This window comes from Chrysemys picta, chromosome 11 (genome assembly GCF_011386835.1).
Source record: "Chrysemys picta bellii isolate R12L10 chromosome 11, ASM1138683v2, whole genome shotgun sequence".
Lineage (NCBI taxonomy): Eukaryota > Metazoa > Chordata > Testudines > Emydidae > Chrysemys > Chrysemys picta.
Genome location: NC_088801.1, coordinates 8,638,955 through 8,651,130, shown reverse-complemented (window position 1 = coordinate 8,651,130; position 12,176 = coordinate 8,638,955). Strand labels below are relative to the sequence as shown.

Here is a 12,176-nt window from a genome sequence, read left to right as displayed (position 1 = left end):
TTCAATGTTCACTTCTTTCATCAGAGAGGTGATGTTTTTCCACATGGCTTCTTTTTAGTCTTTTCTGGTATCTGCTCTTTCAACTTTTCCACATCATAGATCTTAGTTCTTTGGCGCTATTTCAACTGCTTTCAGCCACAGCAGTAACTCATGGTCTTCTCCGATATCGGCCGCAACCGATCTCCACAACCGCACACTTGATTTCTATCTGCAATTCTCAAGCACAAAATCTATCATGTTCTTTGTTTGCCCATCAGGTGATATCCATGTCCACTTCCTCTTTGGCTTAGTGTGTTATCACCAGGTTGTTACTTAGGCAGAAATTTAGTAGCCTCTCTCCTTTTTCCATGTTCTCCCCCTACTCCAAATCTGCCGATTGCTCCAATTTAGGAAATCCAATCCGATCCTACTGTCACATTAAAATCTCCTATCTCCAATAATATGTCCTGTCCAGGAGTACTGGTTGTAGTGTTCTGTATTCCTCTTTGCCTGTTAAATGTATTGATAGCAATGTATGCCACAAAATATACAAAGTTTGTAACGTAACTAAAAGAAAGTTAGAGAAAACCTTGGCTTTTGAAATTTCCTGATTCTGTTTGATTTCTCAACAGCCACACCAACAGGGTGGCCATCCCCTTTAAAGGGCCAGCCAATCTGGTCCAATTATCAGACCCAACTGGGAAGGGTTCAGATCCCTATAAAGGTCTGAGAGCTCAAATGAGAGGAGGTGCAGGAGGGAGATGGGTTCCAGCAGTAGTCTCTGAAGCAGGGGAATTGAAGGGAGGTCCTCCTTTTAGTGCTGAAGGGGAAAAGCCCATGGAGCTGTAGCTTAGGCTAGGTCTATATTACCCGCCTGAATCAGCGGGTAGAAATCGACCTCTCGGGGATCGATTTATCGCGTCCCGTTGGGACGCGACAATCGATCCCCCAATCGGCGCTCTTACTCCACCAGCGGAGGTGGTAGTAAGCGCCGCCGACAGAAAGCGGCAGAAGTCGATTTTGCCGCCGTCCTCACAACGGGGTAAGTCGGCTGCGATACGCTGAATTCAGCTACGCTATTCACGTAGCTGAATTTGCGTATCTTAAATCGACTCCCCCCTGTAGTGTAGATGTACCCCCAGAGTGGGCAAAGGAACTGCTTTTGGTTTGGGAGTTTTTCATTTTAGGAATTGAACTATGCTCAGAAAGAGACTTGAGCATGGCAGTGAATCCTTCCTGGGACGCTCGGGAGATACAACCTGACTGAATAAACTGACACCATAGCTAGCCTGAAGCCAAACCAGGTAGGTAGCACTGTTGCACACTGGAAAACACTATCATTAATGCACCTACCAAAACAATTAACTCAACTCAAACATTCTGAGGCCAGGTTTATGCCAGAGCTGCGGCTGCGGCTGGGGACTGACTGGGAACTGACAGAGCACTTATACCAGGAGTGGAGAAAGAAAGATGGGACTGGGTTCCCTACCTCCTCTGGACCCAACACATAACCCAGTGACCCATGTCACCGCTGAGGGCACATGGGCCAGGCTGGGGTGCTGAGCCCAGCAGCCCATCTCTCTCTTCTCCCTCCAGTGGCACCAGATGGGGATGGAGTTCCCTTAATCTTTTTTTAAAGGCGGGGAGGGGAGTGTGTGAGAGTACACCAGGCAAGATTTCTTCTAATAACGGAACCCCCACCCCTCCGCAAGCAATCCATTCACAGGCTCCTTCCCATTAACAACTCCCAAGACCCAGCTCTTCATTCCCCCTCTGGGAAAACAGCTCTCTCTTGATGCCAGCTGATGTAGTTAGTTGTGTAGTGCAAGAGGAAGCTGTCTGTGCGGTGGTACTCAAGGTTCAAACCGTGATGATGTGAGTGGGGTGGGTTGTTACAGCTGCACACAATAGGATGTTTTGTATTTTAACCTTTTTCCTTCAAGAAATCATGGGAAATAACATGCAAAAAATGTTAAAAGAACATTATTTAGATTGCACAGTCAAGCACTTGAAAGTTAAGAATTGCCAGATTTGCTGTGGCTTAATTCAGCCCTCTTGGGGTCCTGCCTATGGACTGAAAGAGATGCTGTGGAAAAACTATTATGTCAATGCGCAATTACCAACTGGCTCATAATGCATATGCACAAGTGAGCCAAATTAAGATTGCACAGACAACCTTAATTCTGACATTTCTTAGCCTCCATGTGCTTGACTTTACAACTCAAATAATGTTCTTTTAATGTAGTTTTTGTATATCATGCATTAAGAAGTTGAGTATCTTTTTTACTTCTTTCATTTTTGGTTATTAGAAGGTGACCTGGAAAAAGAAGGAGGAGGAAGTAGGTTTGTGACCTTTTTAAAGTTTCTACAAAGAAATGGAAGGTGTTGAAAAAAACTAAGGAAGGCCATTCTTAGCATTCCTAGATTTCTAAAATGAAAGCAGAAAAAGTGCTTGGAAACATGTAGTTTCAAATGTGGATTGCAAGCTCTCTGTTATTTAACAGATAGGGTCACACAATCATTAAGACTTCTTTTCACCCATGTGTTTGTAGAGGGACTGACAAAATCTGAACTTTTCCGAAGGCAACTCCCAAGCTGTTTTAACGTTACGAGCCATTCATTATTATTTCCAACACTGACTGTGTATTACAGGCTGGCATCTGTTACAAGGGGAGAGGAGCTCCTTAGGAACAGGTGCTGGTTGCAATGGAGAGATGAATGTTGTGTGGGCAGTCACCGTTAAACCATGTGGCAACACTTCTGGGTGTTTCCACAAGGCAGGGGTAATGTAGGAGGAGGACAGTTGCTATTAAAGATTTAATTGAAAATGTATATCCCAGAATCGTTCAGACACTTGAATAGATTGGTACTGACTAATGGAGGATTCGGCTATCATGTTGCATACATTCCAGGCTAAAAGATATTTTTCTGAAAGGGAAATATGAGCCAGGGGATGGGAAATAGGAAACAGAACCTTTTACGTTTATCTCACCAGTTCAAATTCATCCATGCCGAGAGTCACGACACGATTTTCAAGTGTGCTGAACATTTGCACTTCCCATTGCAGTCAATGACAAACATTGCACTTGCCAGACTGAATCAGACCTGCGCGACTGTCTAAGCCCTTTATCCACTCTGACAATGGACAGCACCAGATGATTCAGAAGAAGGTGCAAGAAACTCTGCAGCAGGTTACATGTCTGATCATTTGTCCCCCATGAGATTCTCCTCCTACCCCCTTATAGTGAGGTTGGCTTAAACTGATCTCTGAGGTTTATTCTCTCTTCCAAACCATATTTTGTTTTAGCATTTATTGTAACAATTCTGGATATTCTTGTAGCCGAAATTCAGCTCCTTCGAAAAAAATCAGGCTACGTGTTACCAACATCTAAAGTGGCCAATGTGACCACTAAAGGTCTTCAGTTCTCAGTCTGCTAGCTTGAGTCCTCAGTCTTCTGTCACTTACCCTCATGGAAAGCAGCAGTAACTCCACTGAATTGCACCAATGTAAATACAGTGACAGAGGAGCATTAGATCCTTAGGAAGAAAGTGAGATTCAAACCCAGCTGGCAATAATATGCAACATATACCATGCCAAAAATAAATTCATTTCCAGGCTAGTCCATTCCAGGATAACCATTAGCCTGAGTAGACTTTTCACAATTGAATGAGCTGAGCCGTCCTTCCAGACCAAGGTTTATCTAATGAATATGCCAACCAAGCTTTAATGATAGCGTTACGGTAACACAATAGCCACCCAATGTGCATTATACCACAGCCCACTAGAAGAGGTAGCTAATTTCTTCATTCCACCGAGTGCTCTCTGCCATCTGGATTTCAGTCAGTATCTGCAGTAAACTGAACAACCAACATGTTTACCTTGGAGCTAAACACAGGCTCTTGGATAACATAGTAGAATAAGCATAAAGCCATTATGAACTTTTTAATAAAATAAGTATTTATCATTATGACAAAGATCCAAAAATACTTTTAAAAAGTGGGATGTTTTGCCATGCCATTCCATTACATACACACAAAAACACTCTCTCCCTCACTCATGGACTATTTAGCTGGTAGGTAGAGTGCTGTACCTGCTTGGTATGATAGATTTCATTTTTAAGTTCTTCAAGTACTTCTGAAATACAGAAACTAACACTGAAAAGAAGTAGTATTTGCGTTAGTAAGAAAACCTTCGTCTGAACCTACTATCCACTACCATCAAACGCCTGCACAAATAAAACTAACTAAAAGGAGTCTGAAGCTACTCTAGTCACCTCTGCTCACCTTATGGATCATTTATACACAGCGATCCTATCCTTTTTTTAATACAATAGTAAATGGAAACTTAAATTTCGTAAGTAATCTGATTTTATCTCCCCTTCTACACTGCTCCCAAATATCTATGGAGAAATTTCAATTATGCCCTGACTACACCTACTTTGTTAGCACCTTCCATGTGCAAAACACTTTAATCTGTTTTAAAAGGAACTTTCACCTTTAAATTTGCAATTAGCAATTTGAAAATTATTCATAGAACAATATGGATCAAACACGTTCAGCAACACGGACACTTTCTACTCTTAAAGCTGAACGGAGGAGAATTTTTAAATGACCTTTGTACCCATTTTCCCATTTGGTTTTGGACAGGAGGTAGAGAGCATTACTGTTCTTAAAAGAACTGACTTGAGAGAATTCCCCTACAAGAATTGTATCCTTTGAGCCAACAGTTGTCTCCATGGATCATTCGGTAGAATGGGTGGTCTTCAGGCAGCCTGCTCCATCTCATCTGGAGCACAGCAGTAAGGACCGGACAAAAGCACAGAGGAAACAGTGTCACAGCTTTGCATTTTGATATATGTTTTAGAGAAGTTACAGTTTAGCCTGGAAAAAGATTAAGTTTGATGGTTATTAACACTTGTTTGACGCCTGGGACCAGTCTGTCAGTTCTTAAATACCTGAGTGGTCTCTGACTCTGGATAGAGTCAATGAGACCACGTGCATGAGCAAAGGGTGCAGTATCAGGTCCTCATGGCTGCAAGTCACACATAATTCTATTATTGTTTTCAGGTAAGGGTGGGGAGGAAAGACATTTAATAATGCATATGGTTTCTGTAAACCCAGATGAGTTTGGGATACACTCCATAGATTTTCTGGAAATATTCACACACCTTTGAAGCTAAAATCATTATCTGAAAGGGTCTAGTGCAGGGGTGGGCAAACTACGGCCCGCGGGACCGTCCTGCCTGGCCCCCGAGCTCCTGGCCCGGGATGCTCACCCCCGGCCCCTCCCCTGCTATTCCCCCTCGCCCACAGCCTCAGCTTGCTCGCTCCACCACTAGTGCAATGCTCTGGGCCGTGAGGCTGTGAGCTCCTGGGGCAGCGCAGCTACAGAGCCCAGCCTGACTCGGTCTCTGTGGTGCGTGGTGGCAGTGGCGGTGGTGTGGTTGTAGCGCCACCAACCATTGATGCTCCAGGCAGCGCGGTAAGGGGGCAGGGAGCCGGGGGGAGGTTGGATAGAGGGCTGGGGAGTTCGGGGTGGTGGTGGTCAGGGGGCGGGGGTGTGGATGGTGGTCCAGGAGGAAACGGGGGTTGAATGGGGGCAGGGTTTCCGGGGGCAAGTCAGGGAAGAGAGGGGGTTGGATGGGGCGGCAGGGGACAGTCAGGGGCAGGGTTTCTGGGGGCAGTCAGGAGACAGGGAGTGGGGGTGTGTGGATGGGGCAGGGGTCCCAGGGGCCGTCAGGGAACAGGGGGATTGGATGGGGCAGAAGTCCCGGGGAGGGGAGCAGATAGGAGGTGGGGCCACAACTCCCTCCCCTAACTGGCCGTCCATAAAATTTACGAAACCCTCAGGCCAAAAAGTTTGCCCGCCCTTGTTCTAGTGTGAATTCTGAGACTCCAAACTGCAGCAGCATCTGGCTATAAAACCAACGAAGTTAGAGCAGGCTCAAGATTCTCACTAAGCCAGTGAACTGGGTTATTGGTTCGTATGTCAGTGACTTTTTTAAGAAGTGTATTTCCTAATTGCAAGACCACAAACAATAGAAGGTCCATTGCCATTTTTAAGGGGGAAATGTCCTCTTTTGGCAGGACGGAGAACAGAGAGGCATCTATAGACCTTGTAGTTTGGCAAACTCCCTTTAGACCAAAGATGTTTGTATGGCATGACCTTCAGAGCCCATAGATCCTATTCCTAAATCAGGTGAGAGGGGTGTAGCAGACCCGTGGGTAGAGACAATTGCCAAATAAGGAAAGAAAATCTGTGATCCAACATGATAGTATATTGTATTGACTATGAATGTGGAGCAAGTTTACACGTAGAGCGCTGCAGCGCGTAATGAAGACATAACCTACACCAACAGGAGAGATTCTCCCGTCAGCATAGGTACTCCACTTCCCCAAGAGGCAGTAGCTCTGTCGACAGGAGCAACACTCCCGTTGACACATTGCTGTCTACATCAGGATTTCAATCGGTACAACTGCATCTCTCAGGGCTGTGGATTTTTCACACCTCTGAGTGACTCGGTTATACCGACATAAGTCTGTGTGTAGATCAAGCCTAAGGTCTTTCTCTCATTCTCTCTCCCTCACATACGTGCGCGTCTCTTACTTCAGACTGTTCAAAATGTTTCCGTTTATGAGGTAAACTCACCCTGACAATTACAGAGACTAAAATGGTATTTTCCCAAAGTTAGAGCATTTTCCAAACTATTGCTTCATACCAGTTATTTTAGTAACAATAACCAAAATACTAGGGAGCTAAAAAACTCATGGCAAACTGTTTTCTGGAGTAGCAGTAATAGTGTTTATCCAAACTGGGGTGGAGTGTTGCTAGGAGGACACTGACAACAGGCATAGAATAAAGCCTATGGTTCAGTGTATTAAGAACTGAGCTCTTCTTAAGTGTACATATAGATATGGACTGAGCTTAAGACAAAAGCCTTAAAACCTTCCCTACAGTGAAAACTGGGGATAAACATGGTTTTCCTGTACAAGCAACTAAGACATCCTTCAAAAATATACTCTCCCTGTCCCGTCCCGTCCCTCCCTCCCCCAATTCGACTCTGGACTCTACCTTTTCAGGGGCTCTGATTTGTTTGGTTTTTTTAAATAAAACAATTTCATTTAATTTCCAAGAAACATTTTCAAGTAAAATAACTACAGAACTTGTTACCAACAGACTTAGAGTGCGTGAACTGTAAGTCACCCATTTCTCCCATGCTTTTTTAAACAAACAATTATGGTGCAAGAGGAAGGGCAGTTATACACAATGATGGTCCTCTGATTTAGTTTGATTCCTGAAACCACACTTAATACCACAGGTGCAATACCCAACTTTGTTACAGATGCAAACTCCTGCAGGGGTCCTCAGAGTTACAACCAGCTAAAATCCTTTAATCGTTAAGAAAAATCTTAACACAATTAAAAAGATACACATACTCTTTTCAGTACAAGAATACCTGGGGTAACAGACTAGTAGTGTATATGCTATTTTTTCTTTAAAAGATTCAATACAACAGCACCATATGCAGGGCCTTGGCACAAGGTCTGGGTTTTCCTAATCAGCTCTGGGTCCATTGTCCTTATCTTAGAGACAACTCAGAAAAGGTAACGTTCCAGCCTGTGTTACAGAACAGCCTCAAGCTCCAAAAAGGCCAACGTCTCATAGATCGGTCATGGTAGTTTGGACAGCATAACCAATGGCATCACTATGAATTCCTGCATTCTTCACATTGCGCTCATGGACAAAATCAGTGTAGTGTCTATCCGCAGACTGGGTCGAGGGCGGGGCCCATGCGTTCCATACACTTCCACCACGTTGACGGCAGTCAGCAGCATCAAAGGGCCTGGATCATTGGGGATTGGGAGGGGGCACAGTTAGTAATTAGCAACGGAAGGGGAAGGGGGTGGAAGACAGTAGGAGGTGAGAGGAAAGGAGGGAAGAATGATGTGAAAAAAAGAGTAATAAGGAAGAACTAAATTGCCGAATGTCAAACACCTAATAAAGGAAGTGTGCAAGGATATACACAGAATAAAATAGCTGGAATGTCAAATTAACCCCTTCATTGCTGCTGCCAGATTGTATATGTAGTTCTGCAAAAGCTTCAAAATGGAAAGTTAAGGCATCCCATGTATGCAATGCTTGTAACTTACAATGTGCTTTTCATCTATAGATTCCAAAGCATTTTACAAAGCTAAGTGTTATCCCCATTTTACAGATGAGAAAACAGGCAAAGACATGAAGGAATACACCTCTTTGACAGAGTGCTTTACATGTTTAGCAACATTGAAGGATTTGAATGACATGTCTCAATGCACAGTGAAAACAAGCTACTACATGCAACAGCAAGGTTCAAAGCTACCAAAGAAGGCAGGTTCTCAAGGCAAATGAAAAGGGGGGAAAAGGAGGAAAGAGGACATCATAAAAACAAGCATTATAGTCAAAAAGGGGACTACAGCACTACCCACTACAGCACATCTCACATTTCACTAAAGAACTAGACATTACTGAAGAACCTGATCATAGCTGTACTTGATTACCTTGAATATGAGAATATGATTGGAGGTGGATTATTTTAGGAAAAGGCCAAGACTTTGTTTTCCAATTTGTTTGAAAAATGTAGTAATACAAAAGTGACTATACAGAACCAGTGCGAATGCAATCCACACTGCGAATAAAGTCCTCAAGGGGTTAGGAAGACTAACAGGATACAGCACGATTCATGTATAAAGCACTGTCCTGACATTAATATATTTATGCAAGTGCCAAGTAATTCTTATGTGGGAAGCAATAAGGCCTTGGGATAATTAACTTGCTCCACTGAAACAGACACACCTGCATGATCTGATTTTGGAATTATTAAGCGTTTTCTTATAAGAAGCCTCAAGATGGAAAAAATGAACCAACATGTAGAGACTGCTCCAGCCGTTTCTCTATCCGACTTGGAACCCTGCATTAGAATGGTTTGCGTGAGGCTGAAGTACACTTCTGTAAGACATGCTCACAAAAAAAACAAGCTCTCTCTCTCAGCTATTCAACGGAGCAAATTCCTAAAATATCCTCCTTTAAATAGGGTAATTTTAGAGTCAGTCATTTAGTTTAACTATAAACAAGTCAGTGGATCATCAGATACAGCTACAAAGTGTTCCTATTTCATGAGTTCTCATGCCCCAGTAAGTTCAGTTTAATACTTTTAACCACACCAAAACAATTGAGCAGGCAGCTAAAAGATCACATTAGCCAGGGAAGCAGAAAAGACATGCAGGATTCACAACAGGGGTAAATGATTAGACAGTCCTCCTTCAGAAAGGAGAGAAGATTTGCATGACATTCACCCATAGGTGCTCAGAATTTTGTTCTTTGCAATTCATATTGTGAAGAAATGGCATATGAAGTCCAAAAGTTAAAACAGCCATCAAATGGTTTGTTTGTAAATTATTCCCTAATTTTCATAATTTAAGAAACCAAATTAAAAGCTGCTCACAGTAGGAGGTAGTAAGACGTCTGCCTGCTCCCTGACACCGAAATAGACTTGCTAACCTGCTATTGCTTCTTCCCCTATTTTATCCCAGAAGCAACTCTTTTAGTCTAGCACAAAGCCAGAAAGATGCTGTTTGTGTTTGGGGACCTCCAGTTTTGCAGCTAATACCTCACTTTGTTTGATGGTTACATTTTGATTTGTCTGGCCAAAAGGGTGGAGAAACCTCTTCTGTACTGAGGAATTTAAACAATGGAGCAGAGGATTTCAAAATCAGAGAACAAAAAGACTGAAAATCCTTCTTATGATCTGGCTTATTTTTAATGACACCTGCAGCATTCCAGTTTTAAATTAAAGGAAGGGCTGTAATGTAGCCAGTAGAGATATCTGCAAGGAACAATACCCAGAAATTGACAGGTTAGATCCTTAACCCTAATCCCTTCACCCCAACCACCGCTATAAAAAAAATAACCTGAAATATTTCAGTGTTTTCAGCTATCCATGGACATTATCTTTCAAAAAGGAGGACTGTTTTTCTGTGACAGAAGCCAAAGCCAATTCACGCGGAAATAGGCCAATTAAAGGCAGAGGGCAGTTTAGGAAAAAACCCATTAGCTGCAACAAGACACTAAGATATCAAGTCACGTAAGTCACAGCCCTCCAAATAGACATATACGTTCCGACAATGCGTCCACCTAACCCCATTTCCAGCCTGTGAAACTTGAATGCAGCACACACAGTTGACAACACAACTCCAAACTGTTCTTTATTTCCCCATTTTAAGGCTAGATTCATCCTTTACCACAGCAGGCAGAACAGCTGCTAGCAAACCATGTTAAAACCACATTACCAGAAAGAAAACTGTCTCCATGAGTTACTACAATATTTTTTATAAACACAGAGAAAGTTTTATTTTCTTCTGAGTGAATATATTAAAACTGTGTCAAGTAGGAATGGATATTTTCTGGGGTATGTTACGTTAGGTAACACAGATAAATTTTATATTCAGCCAGCATCTTCTACAGACAAACTTCCTTCTGCAGCTGAATCTAGCAAAGAAGCCTAGATTTCCTGACAAGGTCTGTCAGCAACACAGGTTCAGGCTCTTAATCCCAACCCAGGCACACTGGGATCAAAACTGCCACAGATGGGCCTGTAAGTTCTCTCAGCTTCTGGACAGAAGTAATGAAACTTTAATGTAGAACAGAAACCTTATTACTGCTACATAACAGTATTGCTACCACCATAAAACACCTATGTAGAGCCGTTTGGAGCTGGAGTCAAATGTTCCGAACAAAGACGTTACCAGATTCTAGCAAGCACCTTGCAGTTAGACTGAGTAAATACAAAACAAAATCATACTGAGAAGGCTGAAAGAATAAAGATACAACCACCTTTCACCCACCACCACCAGGGAAGGAATCGACCGATCAACGAGATCACCACAGACAACCCAGAGATTTCAGATACTAGGCAAATCATGGGCAAAAGAAAAAGAGAAAGCACCATTTCATCAAATGTTTTGCAGCAGAATTTCAATGCAGCAGATGCAGAGCAGAATTACTCTCCCTCTTTAAATCTAAGATCCAGTATATTTAAAAAAACCCACTTAATATGTAATTAGTTAGATTTGTATAATGCATTTCTTTACACCATTACTGTCCGGTATTACCCATATTTACATAGTTTTGTCTTTAAGAGACATACAAGCAGAAGAGAATCAGATTCTAGCCAAATGGAGGACCTTTTATTTTGAGGATTGAAACCGCTTAGGATAAGAGCTTTAAATCCATTGCATCCCATCACAGCTGCTCCTCAAAGCCTAACAAATCAGAGCTCCACTTCTGAGATTACTGTATCCCCGTTTGAAGTCACAACCCATGCTAGAGGATACAATGGGTTAAAAGACTACGAGCTACTCTCTCAATCTCACTCAAATGCTGGAGTACCAAGAGCAGACATTTTATTAAATGAAATCAAGCTCTTATCCTTCAACTATTTCAGTTTCCCCAAACAAACTCCTCCTCTCTTTGCACTGTAGAATCAGTTTACCCATTGCATAAGATTTCTGGGAGACATCCAGAAAGAACTTGATTTACAATTGGCACGTTTTCCCCAGGATCTAACAGGACAAGTCTCTGCTCCTGGGCTGCATGCCTCCAGGCACTGGGTTACAGAGACTATGTTGGCTGGAGAGGGTGGAACAACTCCCACCAGAGCTAGAAAATGCTGCAGCAGATTCCTCCATAGGAATAGCAGCAAAGATTCCCTCAGAAGCTGAGCAGGGTGCCTCTGCAGCACTCCCAGCCTGGTCTCAAAGCACTGATCCAGCTTTATCACCACTAACCTGACTCACAATTTATTCTCCTCAAAGAGACAATACAAGTAGTTTAACCGCAGATTAACTATAAAAAGAAAGGCATTTGGACTGTACATAAGCAAATGACCTTTCCTTTTCAACCAAAGAAAAACTAGGAAGGGCCTGGAGAACGCACCATTTCATGTCTTGCTGGCTGGCTCCAGGGCTCCTAGGAAGGTTTTCTATTTCCACTAAGACTGGGCCAGATGGAACTGTCATTTTGACAGGCAGGGTCGGCTTTGCATTCCAGTTCTGGGAAACAAAACAAAAACAAGCAAGTCATCTTAAGCACTTTACTGCATGACAATGACACATGGAAAAACACAACTCCTCCTCCTGCCCAAACATGAGGCTTGACAAGA

General features: G+C 42.9%; 1 protein-coding gene across 17 annotated transcripts in view; it reads right to left on the bottom strand.

Annotated features, from left to right (window-relative positions):
- The window catches only part of EPB41L5 (erythrocyte membrane protein band 4.1 like 5), a 97,771-nt gene that overhangs the window by 41,209 nt on the left and 44,386 nt on the right, over positions 1 to 12,176 (bottom strand). For 13 of the 17 annotated variants that reach the window (XR_010591253.1, XR_010591254.1, XM_065560490.1 and 10 more), the window contains one exon: positions 11,951 to 12,066. Coding sequence is in view for 13 of the 17 variants with exons in the window: in XM_065560490.1 (XP_065416562.1) it covers positions 11,951 to 12,066 (116 nt within the window). In the remaining 4 variants the exon portion in view is untranslated. Of the gene's footprint in view, positions 1 to 7,350; positions 7,824 to 10,849; positions 10,925 to 11,950; positions 12,067 to 12,176 lie in introns of those variants that run through there. The other 4 variants (XR_010591255.1, XR_006172780.2, XM_065560493.1 and 1 more) reach the window with 2 other exon arrangements.